Here is a 15,031-nt window from a genome sequence, read left to right as displayed (position 1 = left end):
CCTTTAAGCTTCCACCTCCTACTATATGGATGATTCTGGACAAGATACCTAACCTCTATGTGACTCATTTTCTCTATCTCTAAGACAAGGGCTGTAACAGTAACAACCTTACAGGGTTGTAGGGTAAATGAATTAATACATAAAGGGTGTTCAGAACAGTGTCAGATGTTTGGTAACTCTTCAATAGATCGGTAGCTTTCAAACCCTTTGACCATGATCCACAGTAAGAAATACATTCTTTATCACAACCTAGGACACAAAGATATGTCGACATAACACCAAGAAATATTTCACAAAATAATACTTAAAATATGCAATGTACTCTGAAAAAGTCTGATTTTCTTTTATTATTTTTTGGCTGTGCCACATAGCATATGAGATCTTAGTTCCCAGACCAGGGGCTGAACCTGCACCCCCTGCAGTGGAAGTGAGGAGTCTTAACCACTGGACCTCCAGCGAAGTCCCACGATTGTTTTTTTAAAAGCTGATCACAACCCACTTCCCTGGTGGCTCAGATGGTAAAGAATCCATGTGCAATATGGGAGACTGGGTTCTATCCCTGGGCTGGGAAGATCCCCTGGAGAAGGGAACAGCTACCCACTCCAGTATTCTGGCCTGGAGAATTCCGTGGACTGTATAGTCCATGGGGTCGCAAAGAGTCGGACACGATTGAGCGACTTTCACAACCCACTAAATTGAATTCTCAAACCCACAGGTGGCTCACATACCACAGGTTGAAAAACCCTGCAGTACGTAAGTAAGAGGGCAGAAGCTGTACTCTAGCTCAGACTGCCAGTCCTAGCTTCCTTCTCCTCCCCTCACATCTGAGCCCTGAGCCTGCCTCGTAACTGAACCAGAGCCAGGACAGGTCAGCTCTGGCTGAGCAGGTGGACCCCCCACAGGGCTGGGAAGCCCCTCTCCAGCCCCTCTGCAGCCCACTGTGAGTGCCACCCTCTCCCAGGTTCTCACCCTGCAGGTGGAAGAAGACACCTTCATCATCAGGCACTAACAACGTGCCAGACCCTGCGCTCCATCCTTCTTGCAACCTCACAGCCCTCTAGGAGGAAGGCCTCCTTCTTCCCATTTCTCAGCAGAGAAGCCTGAGGTCAATGGAGGTGCAGTGACTATGGAGTGAGGATAAACAGGATTGGTCCTCCTTTGGAATTCAGGATGTGGATTAATCAGGGAAATTGACCTTCTAGAAAATGCTGTGGAAATGCTAAACAGGGTTAATTAGAAGGAGAGGGAAGCCTGGTGAGCTGCAATCCACGGCGTCACAAAGAGTTGGACGTGACTTAGCGACTGAACAAAGAGGCCCTGGAAGATAAAGCACTGAAGATACAGAAAAACAGAAATGAAAACAGTCAGGATGGGAGCGCCCCTGCCAGATGGCATCTGGCATTAACAGCAACAGCTGCACCAACGGACGCTGACCTCAGGCGAGGCAGGGGGTCTGGGGTCCCGCTACAGATCATCACTGTTGGCTCCAGTCCTAGGTGGAGGCAGAGGCAAAAACAAGAGCTCAGACAAGGTGGAGGAGACCATGCCTGCCCATGCCCGTCCCTGGTCTTCTGCCCACAACAGACAAGAGACTCTATTTAGTGGAAGGCTGACCAGGGAATGTAGACCTGTTCCAAGGAGGTCATCACCCTATCCCAGAGGAAGGTCCCTGAACAGCTGTGGCTGTGGCCCTGCCTGCCTGGGGAGTGAGCCAGTGAACCTGCCAGTTGGACAGAGAACAAATAACAGCATGATGTGGCCAAAATGAACTGGAGGAAAACATGGCAATGACTTTGGAAAGGCACAACTAGCCCATGCAATGTGGTAGGGAAAATAGGATCTGGAGTCAAAGGTATGATTTGGGTCCCTGTTCTTTGTTCTTGGAACACATACTCACTGAGCACCCACTATGATGATCCAAGCCCCAAAATCAGCATGTTGGTGGTATAGCGGTGAGCACAGTTGCCTTCCAGGGATTCCCAAGTGGCTCAGTGGTAAAGAATCCACCTGCCAAGGCAGGAAAGGCAGGTTCAATCCCTGGGTCAGGAAGATTCCCCTAGAGGATATAATGGCAACCCACTCCAGTATTCTTGCCGGGAAAATTCCATAGATGGAGATGACTGGCGGGTTCTAGTCCACGGGGTCGCAAAAGTCGGACACGACTGAGCACACGTGCACAACAACACACAGCTGTATTCCAAAGTAAGCAACGGAGAGACAGAGACCACCAGGTGTTGACAGCATAGTGAGTGAGGAGTAAACAGTAGCGAACTCGAGCACTGAGTGTGTGACTGATTGATAGATGCACAGGGGCTGTGGAAGCCCAGTGGAGGCAATTTAACCCCACTCGAAGAGCATCAGGTATGTGTCCCCAGAGATGATGCCTAATCTGGTAGCTGGCAGCATTTCCTCAGATGGACAGTAGAGAGAAAAGCCTTCCAGTCATTGGGAGTAGCAACTACAGAGCACAAGCATACAAGAGAGATTTAAGCAAACTATGAAATAATAATTCCCACTGGCTGGAGTGTAGATTGAAATGGAGGTGTGAGAGATGGGGCTCTGCCAATTTACCTGCTTCACGACCTTGGGCAAGTCATATAACCACTCAGACTGTGAACCATTCTCTGGGATATCAAAAGATATGCACTTTAATAAGCATCTATGGCACATTCTCTGTGAGTCAGGCACTATATCAGGTTGGTGCTGGGCCTATGGAAATGTGTAAAAGCTACAAATCCCTACTCTCAGGAAGCACATGATCTCGTGGAAGACAGACACTGTGCAACGTGTCAAAGTTCTGGACAAAGCACCAGGGAGACGGAGGCAAGAAATGTTGCTCAAATAAGAGGTGATGAGTAGGTATTCTACCAAATGGACAGAGGAAAAAAAAATTCAAATTAAGCAAAGGCAAGGAGGAAGGAAAAGGCACTGATGTATTCACAGAACAGGTTATAAGGTAAGGTACAGGGTACAGGAGAGACATGGGGTGACTGTGACACCAGCCTGGGACACACGTGCCTAAACCCCTGTTGTCCATGACAGTGACAACAGATGTGCAAGCAAGACCCAGGCCCAAGCAGGTTCACAGGTCATCACACTTTACGTGGGGCCTCAAAGGCAAGCCCTCCAAGTAACATCGCCATCTGGTATCTAGTCTGGGCCCAGTTCCCCAGCACTCCAAAGAGACGAGCTTGAGGGTCCTGGGGGGAGAATAAGTATAGCCTTTCATGTCACATATTGGGAAACTGAAGCCCCCAGGGGCAGGGTGACTTGCCCCAAACCCTGAGGTTATACAATCGCTTGTGACAGACAAGAGCCACAAACCGCCCTCTTTGGCTCCAAAGAAGCACCGAGGCAATGAGACAAAGGAGTGGTCGATGTTGTACGGCCGATAGGGCAAGAGTTTGCAAACTCCGGAACCACACCTCCCGCCCTTCTCTACAGCCAGTACCTTGCGGACGCCCGCTCCTCCTTCCCTTCCTCTTCCGGCTCCTCCTCTTCGGCCTGCCTGCCTCTTCCGGTTCCTCCTCTGAAGACACGCCCCTTCCGGTCTCTCCCCTAAATAACGGCCCCACTTCCGGTTTCTTCCTCCAGGAGTCCTTTTCTTCCGGTTTTCAACTGAGGCTCCGCCCCCGTCTTCCCTCGCGTTGCGGAAAGACGTGCTCTAGGTTGCCTGTCCCCGGAAGTGACAGTAAAGGCTCGCCCCCTCAGGAAGTGACAACAGAAGTGCCCTTGACCGGTGCGGAGGGACCCGCTGTGCATCCCTCTGCTCTCGCTGCAGGGAGGTAGGAGGCCCTTGGGGTGGCTCGAGGTGGTGTTGCGGCTGAGGCACACTGCGGGCGTTTTCCTGTGCGGGCCGGCGGGCGGAGACCCTGGAGGGGGGAACCTGCTTTCCGAGGAGCCGGGGTCCCTGCTGGCGTCCAGTTCCCCAGTTCCTTCTACACACATGTCCCTCCTTTTTAGTTCCCCCACACTCCTGCCCCCATGCCTCTTCGTTGCTCCCTGAATTGTTGTGGTTCCTCTTTCCTGATCCTTTGACAACGCTCTCTTTGTCTTTAATTTTCCATTAAACACTTTTAAGAAGAGTAATCGATAGAGTAAGAATTTCTCAGACCGCCTTGGGTTCTGTTGTTGACTCTTATTTAATAATGTATTTTGGGCATGTCACAATTTACCTGAGCCTCGGAATCCTTTTGAGTGATAGCGTTATTGAAACCTTTGCAAGGTTGATATGTATATGTTACTAATGTATGTAAGATACCTGACTGTTAGCGGATGCTCTGTAAATATTGGTTCCTCCTCTTCTATTGTAATTCCATAATATCTTGATTCGTTGGTTGTCGACCCAGTTTTCTTGTACTGTTTTGTTTTTTTTTTTTTTTAACCTATGATGGTTATTGATTCCTTCCCTTTGATTCTCATTCTTTACTCACCTCTACTCCAGAAATCTTATGTATTATTTTCCGGCGTTTTACTTCTGGTCCTGCATCTTGAACCCCACCCCCACCACCACCACCACGGTACTCCCACATACCTTTTTATTATTATTATTTCTTGATGTGTTGACTGCCCCCACTGTCCCTGCCTCTTCCCCTCACAGATGGCTCAGCGACTTCTGAGGAGGTTCCTGACCTCCATAATCTCCGGGAAGCCCTCTCAGAGTCGGTGGGCACCCGTCGCCTCCAGGGCCCTGCAGACCCCACAGTACAGTCCTGGTTACCTGACAGTAACACCCAGCCAAGCCCGGTCTATATACACCACCAGAGTCTGTTCAACAACCTTTAACATCCAGGATGGACCTGATTTTCAAGACCGAGTTGTCAATAGTGAGACACCAGTGGTTGTGGATTTCCATGCACAGTGAGTCCTGGGGGTTCGCGGAAGACTGGGGTATCACTTATTCAGGTATTTGTTTATTGAGAGGCTTCTGTGTCTCAGTACTCCATTTGATACTTCTCATACATTGACTCGAGGTCACAAAAAGTCAGATACAACTAAGTGAATGAACAACAACAACATACGTAGACTCATTGCAAAGGTTGAGGAGACCCAGTCCCTTCTCTCAAAGATTACATGCAGTTTGATAGGAGACAGACTAGTAAACAGTCTTGTAAACTCTGTATGTCTATGGCTGATTCATATTGATGTATGACACAAATCAATGCAATATTGTTAAACAGTTATCTTTCAATTAAAAATAACTTAAAAAAAACAACAACTCACTATGATTAGTGCTTGGAAGCACTTATATTCTGTATCTCACTACCCAAAAGGCTCAGGTCATTTTCAGCTTGAACCAAATCAGGAAAAACATGCCTCTAGCATCATCTGACCTTTGGTGTATACCAAACGTATACAGATCCCTGCAGAGGGTTAGTTTTATTTTAACTAACTCTTGCCATCCAGACTGGAAAGGGCTGGCAAAAAGTTTTCAGTGCCATTGCAGTGGTGCCCACACTTGCAGGCCATGGGCAGAGAGTTTCTTTCCAATGCTGTATGAGTTTGTTTTAGGGATATTTAAGTGCCTATGGTCTTCTGGTGGTTGGCCTAGCCTTCTTCATTTCTAGACCTTTGAGACCTGGCTTGATGCCTGACTCCAAAACTACTGGACAAACCCCTCAGAGTAGGGCAGCCTGAAAGGAACCAGTGTAGCCTGAGTTAAAAGTTGGAAGGCCTTCTGGGCAAACCACTGACAGATTCTTTTGCTTTCGTTCCTATTCTTTCTCTGACTCACCATGTTACCTTGGGCAGACCATGTGATGGCCTTGTTGCTTCTTGTCTTCATTTGTGGTAGGAGATAAAGTCTTGCAGACTGCGTTTTTAGGTGTTGTGAGTTCATTTGTTGGAATCTCTGAATGCGAAGGGTTTTAAAGGCTAAGAATAAAATGGGAGTCACCAACCAAGGATTCATGGAAGGCAGAGCTATCCTGCCATCCTGGTCTGGTGAGCACACCAGAGAGGGCTTCCAAGATGCATAAAGAGTTGGCTGATGCCTCATCTTCTTCCCCACCAAGAAAGCAAGGGGTGAGTTTGTTCACTGAGTGCCAGCCACTGTCCTTAGTGCCACATACTTAGGGATAACAGCCTAGGCTTACCACTTGGAGGGCAACATCTGTGTCCAGTGCAGTCATGGCAGTTGACCCAGGGCCTCAGGTATCACAGAGTAACCCAGGCCTCAAAGAGGACCCTTGGAACACAGTCTTGGATGCAGTCCCAGACCTTGCACAGTTCTGGGAACTTGTATGGGCCTCAGTTTCTTAGGAAGATTTTTTTTTTTTCTTTGCTGGGTTGAGGGTTTTGAGTAGTAAAAACTGAGGAGGTCCTGGTGCCGTGACTGGCATGTCATGAAACTCCATAGCCACTGGTTTCTGCTCCCTTAGTTCTGAGGCTGTGAGGTGTTTGAAGTAACTCCACAGCTTACAAAACACATTTATCCACGTCATCTTAGTTAATTTATCATCAGAGCTTTGACAGCCACAGTCTCTTTCACATGAGGAGACTGAGGCTTCAGAATAATCGGCTGATTGGTGAGGAAGCGTGTCTTTGAACCTAAATGTTTTAACTTCAAATCCCATTTCTAAGAAATACCCTTTCTAAGAGTCTTAGGATGAGGCCCGTGTTATTAGAAATCCAGGACCTGTGAAAATTCCCTAGTTGCAGAGTCTCCTGTAATTAACCAGCCTGTCAGCATCGCAGGTTAATATTCACACACTGTAGGGAGAGGTGACAAGGGGAGAGGGTCCAGCAGAAAGACACAGGATGAGGGAAGGTCCTAGAGGACTATAGATCGTTGGGCGAGCACTTCTGTGATGGGATGCTTCTTTCTCCCCTTCCAAGATGGTGTGGTCCCTGCAAGATCCTGGGGCCCCGGTTAGAGAAGGTGGTGGCCAAGCAGCATGGAAAGGTGGTGATGGCCAAAGTGGATATCGATGACCACACAGACCTCGCCCTAGAGTATGAGGTATGGATCGGCAGGGGATTGCTACAGGGCAACTGGTGAGGGTGCTTGGGGTCACGGGGTAGCTGGAAATGTCTTAGGGACCAGCAGGGAGTCAGTAAGGGGCTGTCCTGATTCTTTCTAGAGCTCTCGGGGGTTTAGAGCACTTTGCAGCTGTGACTCCATTAACCCTCTGAGCCTCCTGTCTCTTCAATACCTTTAGGAACTGGGATGTATGACCCCAAACACTGGGTTTTTCTCTGAGTCTCAGGAAGTTGATGGCCCACCCTCATTCATGGATTCATCCATCTGTCCCTGCAGTGTGCCAGGCGTACATGATTCTGGCACAAACAAGATGAGCTCCTTGTTCCAAGGGGAACAGGGAGGGAGGTAGAGGGGACAAGGAACATGTCACATTAGAGGGACCCTCTGAGCGGAGCCGTGAAGAATGCACAGAGAAGAAGGCAGGGCCAAGAGCACACAGACACGAAGACATAAGCTGCTCTCCCGTGTTTGATTGACTTGTCCATTTCTTCAGCAGACATGTATCCAGAGTGCCTTCAATGCCAGGGCTGTGACTCGGGGCTGAGGATGCAGCAGTGAACAGAACTGACAGAGTCCCTGCCTTCGTGGAGCCTGAGTGCTAGTGTTTTAGATTGGGCATCCACAAACTTGTTCTCTAAAGGACAAGATGGTACCTGTTTGAGGCTTTGTAGGACACTGGTCTCTGTTGCAAATGCTGACCTGTCTGGTAGCTCAAGGGTAACCATAGAATCTAAATGAATGGGCACGGCCATGTGCCAGAAAACTTCATTTACAAAATTCCAGGTGGCGGGTTAGACTTGTGGGCCACAGGTCACTGTTCCTTGTTTCAGATAATAAGTGTCCTGGGAAAAAAGAAATCAAGAAGAGCAGGTGGGAGTGCTGGGCCTAGGGCAGGGAGGGTTTCCTTTTTTTAAAGGGTTGGGTAGGGAAGGCCTCACTGAAAAGCATCATCTGAGCAGAGACCTGGAAGGAGTAAAGAATGAGCAATGCAGCTCTTTGGAGGTGGATTCTGGCAGAGCAGATATCTTTTACAAAGACCATAAGGTCAGGGTCTCACACATTTGCTCAGAGAACATCAGGGCCTGCATGCCTGGTGCAGAGTGGGCCAGAGGAAGAGGAGCAGGAAATATGTGGATGTAAGGCATCCTCTGGGCCATGGAGACCTGTCTTTGGAGAACAGGGAGTGGTCCATTGTGGCTGGTTGGCCAGGGTGAAGGGCTGAGCAAGGAGTGAGCAAACAGGAGGCTGGGAAGGCTGACTTCGGCCACATTGGGAGGAGCCTGAATAGCCATGCTGAAGACAGTCATTACAGAGCCAAGGTCACATACCTGGTGGCCTGTGGGTCACATCTGGCTCAGCGACTTGATTGGGCTGGCTGGTCTGGCCCTCAAAGTGGTTTGTTTGGTTTTTTTTTAGTAATGGGCTGGATGCTAGTATTTAAAACAAAGAAGATTTCATGTGAAAATCCATATTTCTGGTTCTCTTGAAATATCTGGATCTGGCCATAGTGAACCTTCACTCTTTCTTGGTAGTAGTGATGAAAGAGGTGGCCTCTCCCTTTCTCAGACTTTAGAAGTCCATGTTTGATTGCCTTGAGACCAGATGAAGTAGAGGTGCCTGTCCTCCACAGTCCCTGTGGCAGGAATGGGTGGGGGCAGGGTGAGAATAGGCTGGCTGCCCCAGACCTGGACCTGGGGCTGGGAGTGGTCCCTCAAGGAAAGCCGGGCTGCCCTGACCAGAGGCAAGGGCAAGAGATGCTGGGCAGGCAAAGCCACGGATGATGACTGCAGGTGGTTGGGGGGATGATACCCCAGTAAGACTGCCCACAGCACTGGGTGACCAGAACGGCTTACAGGGCTCAGCTTTCCCACTGATCGTTCAGTCAGGGAGGCACTGGTCTGGCCATTTAGGGGCCCCCAGCTTTCATTGCTTGTCCATCCTTCCCCAGAGACCCACGGGAGCTGTGGGAGTGGGTGTGGCCTTCCAGTGTGAGTTCAGGGCTGGAGCTTCTGGCCACCCCAGGAGGACAGACAGACTTCACGTGTCTTAGGCTCCCTCCCTCCTGATACCACAGCTTTGGTCTCAGCCAATAGAACTTAGGCTGACACATCCCAAGCACTGACATCCAGTGCCCCAGGAGCTGTGGTAACTATAAAGTTACAAGGGATAACCCAGTTCCTCCAGCTGTGGTCACACAGGTGATGAGAATTCCCAGGACCACCTTGCCAGCATTGCTGGGAGTCTGCGTTCCTGGTAATCCTGTGGTTAAGCCTGGCCCTGAAATCCTGTGGTTAAGCCTGGAAAGTGTGTGGCAGGGGAGGGGTCCTCTTGTAGGGTCTTCTCTGTCCACCGTCCAGAGAGTACATGGGTCATACAGAGGGACCTCAAGGCTGCTGGGCCCTGTCACCTGGACACAGCATTTTGGTCTTGCCAGGTCCTGAGCTGACCAGTTGCCAGGTCATTGTTGGCTTAGGAAGCTCCCTCAGTGATTCTTCCTGACCCCTCCCCTACCCCCGTCCTTCCTTCCTTCACACCTGGTGTTTTGGAAGAGAGTCTGAGGACGTCTCAGCTAAGGGATCCATAGTTCCTCCTGGGACAGCTTCCTCCAAGGCCTGAAGGCCTTTTCCAAATGGTGAATGAACTTGGAGAAGCTGCTTTAAGTCATATTCAGGGAATTAGGGGCTTCTCCCCAAACTCTTCTGCCACTCTCGAGCCCAGCACACACTCCCAGGGTGTGTCTCCTTCTTGCACAAATTCCTCTCCCCTGCCACCACACTCTATGTTTCCATTAACTATCCACCCTAAAATTTCACCATCTCCCAAAGGAGAGAGGAGGGAAAGTCGCCCAGGGCCTTGGGGTGTGCCTCCCCCCGCCACACACACACACTGCCCTGAGTTGGCCAAGTGAAGGGCCCTCTTCTTCCCCAGCTCCTCAGGTTCTCTGGCTGGGCATTCCCCCGATTGTTCAGACTCTGCAGAGAAAGAGTGGCTCGGGGTGTGGACCTTGACCCTTAATGCTGTTCTCTGGGGCTTCTGATATTCACCTCACACGTGGAGTTTCATTATTTATCTCATCTTACAGAGAATGCCCTTTAAACAGCATTTTCAGAACAACCAAATAGCAGTAATCTTACTATCCAAACAAATCACTGCCAACATTTGGGGTACATTGTTTGGGTTTTTTGTTTGAAATTTTTTTAATGGTCCATATAACCTCACAGTGGAGAAGGAAATGGCAGCCCACTCCAGTATTCTTGCCTGGAGAATCCCATGGGCAGAGGAGCCTGGCAGGCTACAGTCCACGGGGTCACAAGAGTTGGACACAACTTAGCAACTAAACCACCACTGCCACCATAACCTCACAGACAGTTCATTGAATCATAGTATTTCAGCATTACTGAAGTAATACATAGTACTTCTGAAGTAATACATAGTAACTTAGCGACTTATCAATAGCAAGTGCTGCGGCTGTCTGCAGGAGGTCCTTGCTGCTGCTGCTGCTGCTAAGTCGCTTCAGTTGTGTCCGACTCTGTGAGACCCCGTGGACTGCAGCCTATCAGGCTTCTCCGCCCATGGGGTTTTCCAGGCAAGAGTACTGGAGTAGGGTGCCATTGCCTTCTCCGCCAGGAGGTCCTTAGCAGTTCACAAATAGAGGAAACTGGGCTGAGACAGGAGAGGACAAGGCAGGGCGCCAAGCACAGTGGCGGTGTGGGCGGGGTGGAGACACACACAGGCGTTACCTCTCCTGGGTTCCTGGGGTCTTTAGCCAAGCCTGGGCCACCTCCACGTGGCTTCCTGGTCAGGAGGAAGGCAGCACATTTTAGTGCATCCTTTCATTCCTTCTCTGGCCCCTCGCCTGCCTCAGTGGCGCCAGAATGGAGAGGGAAGTTGAATTCTTGCTCTACCACAATCCCCTGAAACTCACATCACCATTCCAGAAGAATGTGCCAAGGCCCTGTGCACTTCCATTTAAGGCAGTCTTTACAAGCACCAGCCCCTCCAGATTTGTGAGCCGAACTCAGGGTCAGCAAAGCCACCTCCTCCTCCTCGGGGATGAGGAGAGTCCAGTCATAGCTCAGGTATCCCTGCAGTGTCCTGGGAGATCCTGCTCTGGCAGGAGCTTGGCTCTGTGTGTGTCTGTCTGTGTGTCTAGGCTCAGACCTCAAAGAACTCCCTTGATAAGTAATGACTAGACCTTGGTTGTCATGAAAATGCAGCCGCAGCATGTCTGCTGTACACCCAGCTACAGCACTGTCTGCATGTGTAACCATGTACATGAGTTTACACTAATGCGATTATTATACAGGGGATCATCTAGAATTCAGGAGGAAAACAGTCTACTCCAAGCCACCTCAGTGAGCATAGGGTCCTGCTTAGAGGGAAGACCTGTAAAAACAATCAGACCTCTCCTCAGACATTGAGATACAGTTTCATCTTAGTTAAAGAAGCACAGGATAGGTGAGGTCCAGCAAGTAAAGTGGAGCAGTTAGTGCCTGAGCCTCTGGGGCTCAGTGGAGAGTTGCCAGGTGTGAGGCCACTGCCTCCACAGACCACTAGAGGGCGCAAGAGACCACGTGCAGGCTCGGGGGCACTTCCAGGGACTGCATCCTGAGGGCGCCTTCTGGACCCAGAAGCCAGCAGCCACGTGGTGGATCCTTGTGCTTCCTGCTGTCACCCACGCCAGGGGCAGGAGTGACAAGGACAGGAGCCGGTGGTGGGACCATGACAGGGCACACATGGCCAGCCCAGCACCGCCAGTGGGTCTGTCTGCACACTGCCTCTGGGAAGTGTGTCAGTTGCTGCCCACAGCAGCCCCAGGACAGTCCTTGAAGGGGCCTGAAGGCTAGGTCATGCAAAGCCTCTTAGGAGAGGGATGCACAGCCTGCCACAGTCAGTGCGTGGGGCACCCGAGATGTGACTGGTCGGGCCTGCACTTCTGTTGTGTAACTGCCGTGTGCGCAGTTAGAACATTCTGAATCTTAAGTCTGGCCTCCCAAGTGACTCACCAGCAGGACCGCACTTGGAATATGTGAAAACATGGTATGTTTTAGAAATCACTGTTGTTACTTTGTAGTTAACTTGTATGTAAGAAAAGTCTGTGTTTATCTTGTTCTGTTTATATGGTTTTTTTTCATCAAATGCCCACAGATACCAGGCGGGGCGCCCAGGCAGCAGAAAATGCGCCATGCCAGAGCAGGTCTTCAGCCTCATTTATGTACCATGTAATCTGTACAGGTCCCCTGGGGGAGCTTCAGAAAACGCTTCACAGGCCAGGAATGTCCAGCCCTCTAATAAATAAACATCAGCTCTCAAGGCTGAGCCCCACCTCCCACACTCCCAGTGTGAGTCAGTGAATTTCTGGACCCCGTTAACCATCATTACAGGGAGCCAGAGGAGCTTGCTCGCGGCCCTAGGTTCGACTTTTGTGATGTGCCCACTGTAGCCTTCATTTGTGGGGTGCTCCCTGTGTGCTCAGGGCAGGGCACTGTGCTGAGATTTTGCCTAGATTACCCCATGCAGCCCTCGTACCCGCTAATTGAAGTCCCGGTAGTATCTCCATTTCCTGGTGAAAGCACGAGACTCAGAGTGATGGAGTGGCTCGCCCCAAATGGGTCAAGATTCGATCAACCAGCCCCAGAGCCTGAGCTCCTGACCACTCAGCCTTATATACAAACCTCTAATTTCTGTCCTAAAGCTTCACCAACGAGACTCATCCTCATTTCACAGGAGAGGGCACCAAGGTTCCAAAGGTGGTGTGACCTGGCCAAGGCCCCCAGCTAAAGAGTGCCAGGCTGCCCCTCAGCTCCTCCCCACCCCCAGCCTGGGCCTGCAGCTGCATGGGTTATTTTAATCTCTCCTGTCATTCCAGCCAAACCACTGGGACAGTGAGTCAGTCATGTGGTTGGTGGAGGAAGGGTACAGCTGGGAGCCTACAGTGGAAAAGCTGCTCCAGCGGGTGGACCTCCAGGCCCTGAAGTCCCCCTGCGCAAAGGGAGGGGGCCCCGCCTGTGGCTCTGGGCAGTCACTTCAAGGCCTGAGCCAGCAGCCCGCTCCCCAGAGCTTGGAGCTAATGTGGAGAAGAGCTCACTTGTGAGTGACTTGACCTCCTTTGTCCTCTCCACCCAGGTGTCAGCTGTGCCCACCGTACTGGCTATGAAGAATGGGGATGTGGTGGACAAGTTTGTGGGGATCAAGGATGAAGACCAGCTAGAGGCTTTCCTGAAGAAACTGATTGGCTGACAAGCAGGGAAGCATCCTGACTGCCCCTGCCTGCCGGGGCCCCGAGGTCCCGGGGTGACCCCAGTAGAACTCACCACCCTTCTGTGCTGGCCCCTCCCGCCGCCTTCCTCTGTCTGGCCCCTGTGGGCCTGTGCTTTGGAGACCAGGCCTCCAAACATAGGAGCCCCAAGTGCTCCTGACCTGCTGCCCTCCAGGGTGGCCACCGAGGAACAGGGCTACTGAAAAACGGGCTTGAGGCCCTGCTCCCGGGATGCTGGGACAGAGCCCAGGGCCAACCTGCAGTAGCAGCTTCGTCCTGCCTCCCTGCTCCCTTCTGATCTGAATCCCGGGGCCTGGCTCACCTGCCTCCTGCATTTTTCTTTCTTGCTGCTGTTTTGTGAAAAGACAAGGAAAAAAGAAACCCAGACAAGTGAGAGTAATACATGTAATTCTCTCATTTTTTGTAGGTCTGTAATAAAGAACTTTATGTGATCCCTTCCACCTCCCATGGTGAAGAACAGGCCCTGGGCCCACACCCATCCCCCCAGAGACACCCCTCCCTCTTTGCTCCCAGGCGCCAGGGCAGCGGACATGTGTTGGGCTATGGGCGTCCTGTAGACCCTTGACTCTGGAAAGCTCAAGACACTACTCCCTCACCATTAGCTGGCCCTTTGGTTCTCTGAGGCTTCACTGTGAAAAAACCGGACCAATAAAGCTAGGGTTTGCACTGTCGCCAGCTTCCACTCTGTCTGGGCTCTGGGAGCACTTGTGACCCCTTCCCAGGCTGCTGCTGTTTTCCCCCTCCGACCCCCACCACCCTCTTGCCCTTGACCAGCCATTCCTGTGACTGCTGTTGTCAGTGGTGGCCACTCTTTCGGGGACGGCTTTACACACACGTCAGGCAGAAGGGAGTTTGTGGTCCCCATTATGCAGGTGAGGACATGGAGGCTCTCAGGGTGCAGAGCCCACGCTTCTGCCCAGAGCTGGTTGCCTCTGAAGCCTGGGCTCTTGTCACTGATCCCCAGGGGCCACCTCTGCTAACCGGGTACTCACTCCTGTGTACACACTCTGGGAAACCTGGCCGGCCCCATGCCCATCCCAGCCCATCAGGAGGCGGGCTGTCCTTCCTGTGTGTAGGCAGGAACTCAAGAGGCTTTGAGACCAGGCTCTCCGCCCATTCTTGTTCCCAGGCTTCCCTTGGCCCACGGAGGAGGGTGCCAGGCAAACCAGGTTTCCAGCCAGCAAAGCCCATCGCTTTTTCTCCTGTGGCCAAGCCACCCTTTGGCTCACTTGCCAGCTGAGAGACCCACGCTATGGATACCAGGCTGCAGGGTGTCCTTCCCCTTGGCCCTAGGGTGCTGCGTGCACTCGGTGTTCTTAGTGTCCCTGTTGGAACTGCCTGACTTACTGCAGCGTCTTTGAGCGGTCAGCCCCAGGGCTGCCTTGAGAAGTCTGTGATGGGCACCAGAGGGCAGGGCTAGCTCAGCAGCAAGGCCTGTGGCCTTGGGAAGGCCGCCGGCCTGGAATCTGTCACAGGCATGTAAAAAGGAAGTAAACCAGCAACTGGCATTTGTGGAGAAAGGCCAAGAGCTGTGTGTAAGATGAATGAGAACAGGCGGTGTTGAGGGATGCTTCTTGGGTGCCAGGCACTGTTCTCAGTACCTCCCCCACAGCAGCCCCGCAAGTCGGGCATTCTCATCACTGCTCCCATTCACATACCAGACCCATGGAGGGAGCTTGGGAACTTGTCCAGGACACAACCCCCAGACACCTGGGCTGGCTCTGCTCCTGCAGTGCCCCCCTCACCTTATAAAATGGAGTACGTGATCC

General features: G+C 51.5%; 1 protein-coding gene and 1 long non-coding RNA gene across 2 annotated transcripts; one reads left to right on the top strand and one right to left on the bottom strand.

The window, feature by feature from the left end:
* Positions 1 to 319: 319 nt before the first annotated feature.
* Positions 320 to 3,600, bottom strand: LOC133247916 (uncharacterized). The gene is made up of 2 exons (XR_009736564.1): positions 3,452 to 3,600; positions 320 to 2,007 (listed from the first exon to the last, which is right to left on the bottom strand). It is a non-coding gene; the product is annotated as an uncharacterized LOC133247916 (long non-coding RNA).
* An 84-nt stretch (positions 3,601 to 3,684) lies between these two features.
* TXN2 (thioredoxin 2) lies at positions 3,685 to 13,933 on the top strand. Its single transcript, XM_061417358.1, has 4 exons — positions 3,685 to 3,785; positions 4,601 to 4,860; positions 6,838 to 6,961; positions 13,109 to 13,933. The coding sequence occupies exons 2-4, from the start codon at positions 4,601 to 4,603 to the stop codon at positions 13,220 to 13,222; spliced, it is 498 nt and encodes a 165-aa protein (XP_061273342.1). The 5' UTR covers positions 3,685 to 3,785; the 3' UTR covers positions 13,223 to 13,933.
* The last annotated feature ends 1,098 nt before the right edge of the window (positions 13,934 to 15,031 follow it).

This window comes from Bos javanicus, chromosome 5 (assembly GCF_032452875.1).
Source record: "Bos javanicus breed banteng chromosome 5, ARS-OSU_banteng_1.0, whole genome shotgun sequence".
Classification (NCBI taxonomy): domain Eukaryota; kingdom Metazoa; phylum Chordata; class Mammalia; order Artiodactyla; family Bovidae; genus Bos; species Bos javanicus.
The sequence above is the reverse complement of the archived record's forward strand: the minus strand, read 5'-3'. Positions and strand labels throughout refer to the sequence as shown.